This window comes from Pteropus alecto, unplaced genomic scaffold (assembly GCF_000325575.1).
Source record: "Pteropus alecto unplaced genomic scaffold, ASM32557v1 scaffold201, whole genome shotgun sequence".
Lineage (NCBI taxonomy): Eukaryota > Metazoa > Chordata > Mammalia > Chiroptera > Pteropodidae > Pteropus > Pteropus alecto.
The window spans coordinates 141,773-155,461 of record NW_006430503.1 but is presented as its reverse complement, the minus strand read 5'-3'; the positions used below and the strand labels follow the sequence as shown (position 1 = coordinate 155,461).

The window sequence follows — 13,689 nt, the reverse complement described above, 5'->3', positions numbered from 1 at the left end:
CGTGTTCCTGGGTTGGAAGAATCAACACAGTTAAAATGACCAAATTACCTTAAGCATTATACAGGTGTAATGCAATCCTCATCAAAACCCCTTTGGCATTTTTTAAAGAAATAGAACAAAAAAATCATCAGATTTGTATGGAAGCACAAGACCTTGAATTGCCAAAGCCATCCTGAGAAAAAAGAACGAGGCTGGAGGCATCACTCTGCCCCACTTCAAAGTATACTACAAAGCGACAGTAATCAAAACGGCATGGTATTGGTGGAAAAAAAGACACAAAGACCAGTGGAAAAGACTTGAGAGTCCAGAAGTAAACCCATATTTATATGGGCACATAATTTTCAACAAAAAATCCAAAACCACTGGTCTACAGCCATGCCACCCTGAACGTGCCTGATCTCGTCTGATCTCGGAAGCTAAGCAGGGTCAGACCTGGTAAGCACTTGGATGGGAGACCACCTGGGAAGATCAGGTGCTATAGGTGTAAAAAAAAAAAAATGCCAAAAACATACAGTGGAGAAATGAAAGCCTCTTCAGTAATTGGTGCTGGAAAACTGGGAAAGCCACCTGCAAAAGAATGAAACTAGACTGTTGTCTATCACCACACATCAAAATTAACTCAAAATGGATTAAGGTCCTGAATATAAGACGTGAAACAATAAAACATATAGAACAAAACTCAAGATCCTGGACTTAAAGAGGAGTTTACGAATTCGACCTGAAAGGCAAGGGAAGTAAAAGCTAAAATAAGTCAATGGGACTACATCAAACTAAAAAGCTTCTGCACAGTAAAGGAAATCGTCAACAAGGTATAGAGACAACCATCCAAATGGAAAAATATGTTTGCAAGCAACGCCTCCGATAAGGGCCTAATATCCAAAATATACAAAGAACTCATATGACTCAATAAAAACAAAAAAACAACAATCCAATCAAAAAATGGCAGAGGACCTAAACAGACACTTCTCCCAAGAAGACATACAAATGGCCAACACACATATGAAAAGATGCTCATCATCGCTAGCTATTAGGGAAATGCAAATCAAAATCACAATGAGATACCAACCATCTCACACCTGTTAGAATAGCTATTACCAACAGGACAAGTAATAACCAATGTTGGAGAGGATGCAGAGAAAGGAACCCTCATACACTGCTGGTGGGACTGCACATTGGTACAGCCACTATGGAAAACAGTATGGAGGTTTCTCAAAAAACTAAGACTTGATCTACCATATGATCCAGCAATCCCTTGATTAGGTGTATACTCCAAAGTCTTGAAAACCCATATCCATAAAGATATTTGTCCACCGATGTTCAAGTGTCTGATGATAGATGATTGGCTAAAGAAGCTGTGGTACATATATACAATGGAAGATTACTCAGCCATAAGAAGAGATGTAATACTGCCATTTGCAACAACATGGATGGACCTAGAGATAATCGTGCTAAGCGAAATAACCCAGACAGAAAACGTTGAAAATCACGTATCACTTATCTGTGAGATATAAACCTAAAAGCAACAAACGAACAGGACAGAGACTCATGGACAGAGACTACAGACTAGTGGTTACCATAGGGTAGGCAGTGGGAGGAAGGGAGTAATAGATGTGGTAAAGAGAGTCAAATATGTGGTGACAGAAAGAAATCTAACTATGGGAGGTGAACACACAGTGTAAATATACATATGTCTTACTGTTAAAGTGTACAAATGAAATTTATTGGATTTTGTTAACCAATGTCACCATAAAAAAAAAATTAATTAATTAAAAAAAGAAATAAAAATGAAAAGGTAATTCAGAGAAGAAAAACTTTTTTCACTGTTTTCAGAAAAGGACTCGTACCAAATTATGTAGGGAACTGTTACAATATATTAATAAAAAGACATACAACTTTATTTTAAGATGAACTAAATATCTGAACGAATACTTCACCAAACAAGATATAAGTACGGCTAATAACCACAGGGAAAAAAGGTCTTCATAAACTGTTCCCATGGAAATTCAAATTAAAACCACAGTAGGATAACATCATACACCCATTAAAATCTAACATTAAAAAGACCAAAAATACCAGGTGCTGATAATGATATGGGGTGACTGGAATTCTCATGCATTGCTGGTGGGAACATAAAATATGCAACCAATCTGGAAAAGAGTTTAGTAGTTTCTTATAAAGTTTAATATACACCTAACATGTGACATAGCAATTCCACTCCCGAGTTTTCACTGTAGAGAAATGAGAAAGTCCACAAAAATACTTGGTCACAAATGTTCCTAGCTATTTTATTTACAATAGCTCCAAACTGGAAACCATCAAATATTGTTAATCTTTAATATTTTCCTTCAGAGTCAACCCAAGCAGTCTAAATCCACAGCACCTATCATGAACAGCAGGTATTTCCAGACCCCTTTGGATCCTCAGAACCACAATCCCAAGCACATTCTCCTTAGCCAACTGGTAACATGTTTCCAAACCTGCAGGCTCAAAATCTACAACCACATTCTATCTAGATAGAAAACACACAAGGGCAAACAGACTCTCCTTGTTCTTGAAGTAACATGGAACACAAGCATCATATTTTAACATTGACAGCTGACTCACCCCTCTTGGGAGATGTGTTTCTGCACCCCGAGTTGGCTGCCCCTGACCTTTCAGCCCTTCCTTACTGCCACCTCCTCAGTGCCACTTTGTTGAATCTTGGCTCTAAGGCCATGATCAGATCTGGTATCTTCCTAGCTTTCTTTCAGTTTTGCTGCTACCCGTGAAGCTGATCAAACCAAGCTTTTTTCTTTAAATACTACAGATGCTAATAGATCAACTTGTATTTCTTTTTCAAATGTGTATGCACAGGATTGGAATTTAATATTTTGCACGGAAAAAGTATTCTTAAATATAAGTTAAATTTTAGTACCTGTTTCAGAAAAGATTCCAGAGCTGAATGTGCACCTTTTTTCAATTCTATGTTTGTATGGTTACACCATTTTGACAGTACTTCAAATAAAGAAACATAGTTGTCCAGAAGGCAGGTGCTAAATTGAGATGCATGCAGGGTAAATAAGCATAAGCCAGCTGCAATTGCAAAAATCATTATATTTAAATGAGGGCCACAAAAGGCACAACAAAAAAACTAAGAAAGCTTCAGATATATGTCAAAATTAAAACTGTATTCATGAAGATCCAGTATTATTACACTATAATGACCTAAGGATCCTGATCAGAGCTTTAATGCCACCATCCTCCATTTGAATCAACAGGCCCATGATTTGCCAATGACCCTCAAAACGAAGTTCAGAAATAGGATCAGGGTTTATTTAAAGTTAGAATCAAACAATCTGGAGCCCCTAAAAGATGCCCTAAGTAATTTTTTTTAAATCATGTAATTAATCTAAATGTGACTATCTTGACCAAAATTTGTGTGCTAAAAATAAAGTTTCCAAAAGCCTCCCTGTAAACAGTTGTGTGTGAAACATTACAGATGTTATTACACTTTTCTTTTTTTTTTTTGAGTTAGACTCTAACTCAAAAAATTTATATTCCAGCTTTATTACACATCAGCCTCAGGCTCAGGGCATCTGGGCATCAGCCCGACAGCCACATTTACTTTCATTTACAATTTAAGTGAAAGATTACACAAGACATTAATTTAATTACCTGAAATACTCTACCTCACTAAATATAGAAACTTACCTAAGGGCACTGCATATCTCTTCAGATCAATCTATTTAAAAAGAAAATTTACCATCAATGTTTGACATCACAAGTCTCAACTGTAAAAGAATTAGAGTAATATTAGCCCTACCTGAGGACGAATTGCCTTTAATGCAAAATCAAAAATCTCCCTTGAAGTCTGGGGATCTGGAGGAAAAACAAAACAAAAAAGAAGCATCTGTTACAAATCATAACAGCATCATCTGACAAACCTCACAAATGACTTTACAACAGTTTTATTTCAGACAGCTAGACATCTACCTTAACTCTTAACAGTCTATTTTGAATTCAGGAGAAACATCTTCTATCATTCAATTCAGCTAGAGAGCTGCAATTTAATACTGCTGGACAGTTATAAGAAGAAAATCTAGAATAACAAAGATTTAAATTTATTTTCCAACTTATCACTTACAAACTCTGTTAGATAAGTTCTCAGAGCCTCAGTTTTATCTATAAAAAAGGATAATATACACCTTCTTTTAGAGTTGTTTGGAGGATTAAACAAGGCCAAACACATTATTATTCTCCCAATACTCCCAGGTATTTATTCAACACATAGTATATGCAAAATTATTATGGCAATTACAAATATGAATAAAATATGATTTTTGATCTTAGTAAACTTATTACCCAAAAGGGAAGATAAAACAGGCAACCAACTATAATTTGAGGCTGGCCTGACTGACATCACAATTACTTGTATGACTGTCTTCCACCAGTATTCACTGCAGCTGTCCAGAAATTATGCTTTATTCATCACTGTAAGTGACTTGCAAACAGCAGAGGTTAAAGAATTGTTTGCTTTGATTGCCAGGACTGATATATTCGAAAAAACAGCCCAGATGTGACAAGAGATAAGAGGGAGAAGGGATCAGAGAGGACTTAAGGAGAGAAACATCAGCATTTTGGAGGATAATGCCGTAAGAGACAAAAAAGCTACTTTGGCATTCGAATACAAGGAAAGACTTCCTCTGGCTGTGAGTATTCCAGAAAGGCCTTATAGACAAGGTAGCTCTTGAGCTGGGCCTAAAAGAAGGTTCTAGTTGGGGGAAAAGGTCATTCTAACAAAAAGTGACAGTACATAAACAGGTATGCAGACACAAAGACACCAGGCAATTGTCAGTAAGCAGCTGGGATAGAATGACTGAACTTGGCGAACCCAGTGAAGCCCAGGGATTTAAAGGCCTGAGCTCTCAGTATTGGGACTGGACACTATCTACATCCAAAATATTTTCCTCATCTCCAACAGAAACGCTGTCCTCATTAAACATTAACTTCCCTCCACACCTTATTCCAGTCCCTGGTAACCTCTATTTTACCTTCCGGCACTATGATTTTGCTTATTTTTGCTACCTCAGATAAGTGGAATCATACAGTATTTTCTACTTTTTTAAAATCTCACTTAGCATTATGTCCTCAAGGTTCATCAATATTGTAGCATGTAACAGTATTCCCTTCCTTTTTCAAGGCTAATAGTCTATTGTGTGTATATACCACATTTTGTTTATCCATTCATCTGTTGATGGATATTTGGGTTGTTTCTACCTTTTAGCTATTGTGGATAGTACTAGTAGGAACATAAGTGTACAAATTTTTTATTTATTTTTAAAAACCCTCTCTTATCCCCACATCTCCTATTGGCTATACTATATTTCTTTGCTTTCTTGTTTTGATTTTTCTAAAGAGTTTTCTGCAGAGGGCTTTCTCTTCCTTCCTTCCATTCACCTTGTCACCCTACTAACCTTTAAACTGCTCTGTCCAGCTTCTTTTATAACATTCAGCTGAAGCTCCCCTTGTTGAGCTGGACCCACTTTGGTCTCTTCAAAGTTAGACCCCATCCAGAGCAAAGCAGTACCACACTCCCTCCTCCAGACTCTCTTATTACATTCTTGCCCTAGTCTCTCTACACTTGATCTCTAGCTAATCTTGCTTACAATTACAGCTTTACATATTACTTCTAGGAAGACTTCCAAATTTGTATCTTAAAGTCTAATTTTTCCTGCAAGATCCAGTCTTACATATGCAACTGCACATTTAACGTCTAAGATTGGATGATCCACAGGTTCCAGGTTTCGTACTAAAACCTGGTCCTCTCCCATCCCACTCAGCTTCATAATCAGTGCACGGACTTCAGTTGCTCACTCTCACACTCAAGACCAAAATCTCTCAAACCTACACTAATACATCTCTTTTATATTCAACAACAGTCAAGTAGACCTTTGTAAAACATCAATTGGCCCATGCCCATTCCTTATGGAAAAACCATGGCTTTACATTCCATTTGGTACGAAAACCTAGCTCAGAAGCTCTCCACACACTGACTCTACAACCTGTCCAATCTTATCCTAGGCCCTTTGTGCTGCTAAGCTCCAGACACACCAGGTATCTTGACCACTGCACAGTGGCCAGGCTTGAGGCTCGGTTACTGTTGGTCCCTCTGCCTGGAATGCTTTCCCCAGCTGGCTCCCTGCCATCCTGCAGGACTTAGTTTCTTGTTATACCCTAAGAACCAGCGGGCTGTGTGTATTGTCTATCTCTCCATAATCCAATATTACTATTCACTGCACCCAACTAGTTTGTATAATTGAACCCTGAAATCTGTAATAGCTTGTTTGTCTGTTTATTGTTTGTCTCCTCTACTAGGGCTCATGATGGTAGGAACTTGGTAATTCTGATCACTGAGTCTAACACCTAATTCATCATTCTTTACATAGCATATAGTAATGAGTATTAGTATTTAGTGCTTAAAGCCACATAATCATGGCATAACAGGAAAACTATAAATTTTAGTCTCAGACTAAGGCTTAAATCCCAGTCTTGCCACTTATTGGTTATATTAGTTTCCTATTGCTTCTGCTACAAATCGTCGCAAACTTAGTGGCTTAAAACAACACAAATTTATTACTGCACAGTTCTGGAGGTAGGATATCTGAAATGGGTCTCGCTGAGCTAAAATCAAGCTGTCAGCAGAGTTGTGTTCCTTTCTAGAGGCTTTAAGGGCTGTCTTTTCCAGCTTCTAGAGGCCACTCACATTCCTTGGCTCATGGCCCCCTTCCATCTTCAAAGCCAACAATAGCTGGTTGAGTCTTTCTCACATTAAATCACTTTAACACTGACTCTTCTGCCACCCTCTTCCATATTTAAGGACCCTTGTGATCACATTGGGCCAACCTAGATAATCTCATCTAAAGGCCAACCTTAATTCCATCTGCAACCTTGATTCCCATTTGCCATGTGGCCTAACATAATTCATAAGTACTGGGAATCAGAGTGAGGACATCTTATTCTGCTTACTACACTAACTGTGTTACTTTGGGCAAGTTAGTTAACTTAGTTTTAGTTTTCTAATATATAAAACAGAGAAATTATCACTTATCTCAGAGATTTATTATAGGAATTTTCCTTGCAACATGTCTAGAATTATCTTTAGCAGTGGTTTATGAATAAGTCCTATTATTTTTCTTAAACTATATATTAATACGTACAGTTTATTAATATATATGTCAATTAATATACCAAGCAAATACATACAAAATAAGCAACATTACTTGCCAGCTGGGTCAAGTTACAGAAATAAACATACAACCTGGTAAGTTCAAAATGTCATAGTAAGTACTGTAACAGAAAGGAACACAGAAGCTATAGGAAGTGACTCGGCCCAGGGGAATCATAAAGGCTTTATAAAACAGGTGATCTCTGAGCAAGACTCTGGCAACAGGATATGGGAGAGAATGAGGGAGAGGACAAAGGGAAAGCACATGAAGCTAGTCTAATACTCTTGGTAAGAAGCAATAAAGAAGTAGTGAGCAGAAATATCAGGTTGCAACATATGAAACTGCTGTTTTTGCACGTCAAAAGTCATTGGATGTAGGCAGTTTTGTACATTTCAAAACACACTTGAGGTAGAAATATCTGGGAATTACTTGAACGAAATGGTAAAGAAGAGCAAATAGAGATTTTTTTTTTTTTAAAGACTCAAGATTAAAAGATTTGACTTTAAAAAAATGAATTTCATTATGCTTATAATGCCTAGATTATCCTCAAAAACTAATTCTGAGATACTTTACTGGAATACTATTGATAGCTATGAAAAAATGTATGTTAAACGGACTTTTAAATTGATAGACAAGGATCCTTGTGATGGACTATTCAGTATCTTGACTATGGTGTTGCATATACAAATCTACCCGTGATAAAACTGCACAGAACTACATGCAAGTGTGTGTACAAAAAAACTAGTAAAATCTGAATAAGGCTGGTGGATTTTATCAATTACAAAATCCTGGTTGTGCTATTGTACTATATCACTAGCAGAAACTGGGTGAAGGACATATAGAATCTCTCTGTATTATTTCTCACAACTGCATATGAATCCAAAATTGGTTTAAAAGTTCAAAAAATAAACAAGCAATTCATTCTAGACCTATAGTTTTTGAATAAAGAAAATAAGAAGTCAAGCAATACCTTCTTCCATGGATTTAGTGAAGTTACACATAAGTGATGACAATCCCTTAAGACATCCTGCCACAACAGGCAGTTTGGGCTCTCTTACTGTTGATGTCATCTAAACAGAAAATTTTAAGAAAGTAACATTATAAGAGAAAAATTCAACCAAATCTATGGAAGCAGAATATCATAAAGTTTATCATACCTGGGTTTTAAGTTCACCCAGAAAAGCCCGGAACAGTTTTTCCGAATTATCTACCATCTCACTAGGATGAACTTCTCCTAATATTCCTAGGAGTTCATATATTTTTTCTAAAACTGAAAAATAAATTTTAGATAAATAAAGGCCTAAAATTACATTCAAATAAATTAAATAAACAAAAAGACATATAAATAAGAAAATGAGAAAATATTTAGTTCAAAAGTAATTTCACAGTAAGATATAAGAAATACATAGTTTTACATATTGGAATCTTTCCCGATAAGTTCTATGCAATTCTAGTATTATAAACTAAATTACATTTGACATGTGGTGTGAAATTTATATTTAAGAAAATCACTTTGTACACACAAAAATTTTTATAAGCAGAAGTCTTCACACATTGTTTTTGCTTATTTATATTCTGGCTTGTTTTCAGCAAAAAGGATCATCTATAAAACATAAATATCCTGATAGAGAAAAACTTAAATTTTACACTAATAATTTTTTAATGTTAATTTATTAAAATATTTTAAAACATTTAAATGCATCTCACCTGTATCCGGTATTTTTGTTTTCAATGCAAGTTCTCCATAGAATTTACTAAATAATTCTCCAACTCTAAATTCATCCATGAGTTTAGAACTTCTCAAAGTCTGAAGTAACTAAAAGATACAAATTAGCATTGTCCAAAGAGAAAAATAATGCAAAGGTGTCATCCACCTAAGTGAGTCTATATACCACAAAGTTACAGAATTATGTATCTCTAGGGGATTTATGCTTGGTCTCTCAGGACTCTTATCTAGCCAGACTATTTGGGAGGTAGACGATGAGGTGAATAGTGCAAGAACAAAGGAGGAAAGGGTGTAAATTTAATTTTACTTTCCCAAGAAATAAGTAACATGACTAGAACCATTCTCTCGTAGGCACTTAAGACCCAACAAGACCCAAAAGAGTTCTAATAGAGATGCAAAAAGAGAAATGCAGCTAAGACATACATGTGAGAGTGAGTCCCAGTGACCACTTAAATATCACATACAGACCCATTTCCATAGTAAGGTTTTAGAAAAAAACTCAGATACAGTGAGGTGAATTCTGGCAATTCTTAGTAATTTTAAAAGTAACAGTAATGAGAGTAGTGGAGGAAGAGTAAATTTCTTAGTTCTTTTTCCCCTTCATTCCCACCACATCCCCAAATTCTTCCTTTGCTATCTGCAAGAGTCTGAGAGCAAAATACCAATGTATTGAATGAAGATTTGAAAATGTACATCTTATCCACATATCAATGTGATTCAAGCCTATCTTCCAATATCTCTTAGCCAAAAAACTATATTCCACAACTCCAATTTTCAGTTTTTTAAGTTATATGTTTAATATGAAATATATGTACTTAGAAAAATAAAATTACCTTAATAAGAATGTCTAGGGCCAGAATTTTACATTTAGCAGCTTTGTCTTTTGTGTAAACACTGGTACAAGTAGTCTAGGTTTTAAAAGAATACATACCAAAATCATCAATAAGATCTTAGTTCTTATAACTAAAGGCTTAACAATAGCTAAAACTACATCTTTGAGAGGAGCAATACCAATATAAGACATAACACAATTAAATATCCAGCTGTTAAAAACAAAATATGTAAATATGCAGATTAAAAATTACTTAAAACATTGATGCAACATACACTAGTAATAACATCAACAATAACTATAAAAACACAAAGTAAATGGAGGCCTCGGCAGGAAAAAAAAAAGTAAAAGTTACTCCTACTTATATACTTCCCATAGCACTTTTTGCCATATACCAAGAAAGAAACAATGAAGAATAAAAAAGGTAACTAAAATAATTCAGAGGATGGCTAGGACTTTACAGGAAACCACCCCAGAATAATGAAACAAACAAGAGCTTTGGAAGGAGGCACCCTGGCTCCAAGACCGGGGTAACTTTCTTAACTTCTAAATCTCATTTGTAAACTAGAGAGATTTAGAATATCTAACAGAGATTTGGCAAAAAAAATAAATAAAAAACTATACATTATAAAACTTTGTAAACTATGAAGTACTCTACAAAATGACTCCCATCATTGAGACAACTTTATCAAATATTAAGATTCCAATCAAGATTTCTAGACGTCAATAATAATCATTAAAATATTTTATATATTTGAGCTACTTAAAAGTTCTAAAACAACTTCCTATAAATTACCTCAAACTGAACAAATACTTCTTCATCAGCTCTTAGCATCCAAGAACTAGAAGTACCAATAAAAATAACTTACCTTGAAATGTAGCACTTGTTGAAAGTTCAAATAAGTATGAGAAATAACCTAATTTATCACTACTAGTTCCAGTTTGTTATGAGGAAACCTAGGGAAGGTAGGTTGAAAGAATGGGAGGCGCAAGAGAGGCAAACTTTTCAGACTGTTGTCAAAGAGAATACATGAACTACAGGAAATATGAATCTTACCCAGAAGGAAAATTCTTTAAAATTGTTTTTTAAAGTGTTCGGAAATCTCCCTACAATTCAAAAGTCCAATTTATTATGACTTTTTATAAAAGGCATTATTTATCCTATGTGTAAACGTTATCAAAATAGTTTTTGACAAGGGCCTTAGCTTATTAAATCTAAAAAATAAAGACAGCTCACTTCATTCTAACACAAACAAGCAGAATAAACTCCGCAATGAGAAAGACAAAAATAAAATAAAAATCCAAGTTTAACTTACACTGTAAGTTAAAATTGATGTCGATATATAATGAGGTATGTTTTTTCCTCCTTACCTTAATATCAAGAGAATAAGGTGTGATCTTTTGGCCAATTTTTTCTAAGAAAACAGATAAGAACTTTAGGACTTCTTCTCTACAATCACGAAACTATAATAAAAGAAATACACATTGTAGTAAATATGGGTGAGAATAAGAGTCACTCCGACATTAAGGAATGTACAAGAAAAGTGAAATGAAAATCTTCAACTTACCTCATCAATGCTAAGCGATTTCCGAACAAAAACAAGCAAACCGAAATCTCTGGAAAAAACTAAGGAAGTCTGTAATGCTATACCAAAAGAACAAAAACAAACAAACAAAAAGGTAAGAGAAGTGCCAGGAAACACTCCACAAACCCACCCTAAAGAGTGTATGTTTCTCAGTTCAGCTTTATAGGATAAAACATTAACCTAAGGCTGCTGTATTTAGACAAGGAAAAAAGGAAATTCTAGATGATGTTCCACAGGGATACACGGGTAAGTGACACCTGTAAATTTGCTAACTTTACATGGCAAAAGAAAATTAAAGTTGTAAATGGAATTAAGGGTGTTAATCAGCTGACCTTAAAATTATCCAGTGGGCCCAATGTAACTTCCTTCCTTACCAGTGGAGGGAGGCTATATGGGAAGACAAGGAAGCAGGAGAGATTCCAAGCATGAGAGTTTTACTTGACCCACTACTGCTGGCTTTGAAGATGGAGGAAGGGGGCCATGATAGAAGAAGTGTGGGTGGCTTCTAGAAACAAGGAAACTTAGCAAGAAAAAAGAGACCTCAATCCTAAAACTGCAAGGACCTACAGTCTACTAAAAACCTGAAAGAAAAAAGAAATGAATTCTTCCCCCAAAGCCTTCAGGAAATAGTGGCCCTGCCTGACACCTGGCTTGGTGAGATATGTTGGCTTTGACTACAGAACTTTTAAGATGAACAAGTCTGTGTTGTTTTAAACCACTAAGTTTATGGTATTTGTTATAGCAGCAATAAAAAACGAATACACTCTATAATCTCACAAGTGAAAGGACTTATATAAAATATTTAGAGTAAACTTCTGTTTTACAAAGAAGTTACTAAAAGGATAAGGAATTCAAACACAGAAACCCTGAGGCTAGAAAACATTTACATAACATTGTTAACTTTTAAATTTTCCTTCCATTAATGTATACTTGACAATATATAAGTACATCTGTCAAATGTGTTTACATTATATCTCCATCATATTCAGCAAAAATCTCTTAGAAAATCTCACCTATCTTTGAGAGGACACAGCACGGCAAAGGTCTACATATTTGTTTTTAAAATGGAATACAGAAGTTTTTAAACAGTGTTCTCTACGTTAAAAGCGCTGAAAAGCACTTTGACTACAGAGAAAAAAGTTCCCACCCAGGTATTGCTAAAATTAAAAGGATAGCATGACTTTTCAGTTATATTTCAGCTCTGTTTCTCAAAAGTAGAAAGAGCAAATATAAGGGTTTGGAAAAGGTGCTGGTGGGTTTAGGCGAGATTAAGGTGAAAGAAAGCACTTTCCTCTTGCTCTTTCTCTCCACTTTGGATAGCAATGATTGACGAATTTAGAGAATTTTCACCAACTTTGCTTTTAAAACTTTGGCTGTTAAAAAAAGCAGTATAACAAAAACCACTTTTTATACACAGCCACCAATTATGACGACCCAGAATCAAATGGGGGGACTTCAAAGTACTGTTAAACATACCCACTGTGGGGCAAACACTGGGACGTCATATTCTTAACAACTCAGCAGTACCAAAACGCGCACGCGCCCTGGCGCCCTCCTCCGCGCGGCCGGGCGGCCATACTCACCCAGCACCGTAGGGCCGGTGCTCAGAAGGCACTCCTGCCCCAGGCCTCGGATCAGCTGATAACTAGCCATCGCAGCGCTGCAGCGGTCCGCGGCGGACAAAGACTCCTGCAGCTGCAGAAGGGAGGCCTGCACGACAGAGCTGGAATCAGCCATGACAGCAGGCGTTGCGCGTGCGCACAGCCTTCCCGGGGCCCGGAAACGCCGGAGGCGGATGTCGCAGGTCCGGGGGGCGGAGCTCGCAACCGCGGGAACCATCCTCGACACGGAGGGCAGATTCTTCCTGTAGGAGGAGCCTGCTGAGAATTAAGATTTTGGCATGTTTATGACTGTGTTGCACACAATACACTTAGCATGCATACACTGAAGCTTAGAAAGGAACAGAAATCCAATGGTTTGGCCTCCGGAAATAGACGGGGAGGATAGTTGGTAAATTGGAGTTGACTTATTAAAGTCAGAAGAGACAATCTAAGGTCTTGGGTCGGGATCTAGTTTGTCCTTTGATAGTTAAAAAAAAAGCATTTATATGTCTTTAGAAACAAAAATGCTTAAGGGACAAAGTATCTTCTCGGCCAACGCGACAGTGAAGAGCTCACCCTCGGTGAACAAATGTAGCTGGATGCCGAACTTCCCGCTAAACCGCGGCCCAGTAAGGGTTCAGACCATCTGAACGGAAGTGACAGTCTGCCTTCTGTGAGGCGCGGGAGTAGGCCGTTCAGTCTCCCCTGTCGGTGCGCAGTGGCACCTCCCGGAGGTGGA

At 36.6% G+C, this 13,689-nt stretch overlaps 1 protein-coding gene and 1 pseudogene across 7 annotated transcripts in view; one reads left to right on the top strand and one right to left on the bottom strand.

The window, feature by feature from the left end:
• PRKDC (protein kinase, DNA-activated, catalytic polypeptide) overlaps positions 1 to 13,626 on the bottom strand; it is a 191,844-nt gene extending 178,218 nt beyond the window's left edge. For 5 of the 7 annotated variants that reach the window (XM_025049081.1, XM_025049079.1, XM_025049080.1 and 2 more), the window contains exons 1-10: positions 12,933 to 13,586; positions 11,332 to 11,408; positions 11,135 to 11,227; positions 9,765 to 9,839; positions 8,913 to 9,021; positions 8,363 to 8,475; positions 8,176 to 8,275; positions 3,803 to 3,858; positions 3,691 to 3,721; positions 2,915 to 3,072 (exon numbers count right to left, since the gene is read on the bottom strand). In XM_025049081.1, the coding sequence (XP_024904849.1) occupies positions 2,915 to 3,072; positions 3,691 to 3,721; positions 3,803 to 3,858; positions 8,176 to 8,275; positions 8,363 to 8,475; positions 8,913 to 9,021; positions 9,765 to 9,839; positions 11,135 to 11,227; positions 11,332 to 11,408; positions 12,933 to 13,188 (1,068 nt within the window). In that variant the 5' untranslated portion in view covers positions 13,189 to 13,586. Of the gene's footprint in view, positions 1 to 2,914; positions 3,073 to 3,690; positions 3,722 to 3,802; positions 3,859 to 8,175; positions 8,276 to 8,362; positions 8,476 to 8,912; positions 9,022 to 9,764; positions 9,840 to 11,134; positions 11,228 to 11,331; positions 11,409 to 12,932 lie in introns of all 7 variants that reach the window. The other 2 variants (XM_015592731.2, XM_006905155.3) reach the window with 2 other exon arrangements.
• Positions 366 to 484, top strand: LOC112482418 (annotated as a pseudogene).
• Positions 13,627 to 13,689: the final 63 nt, after the last annotated feature.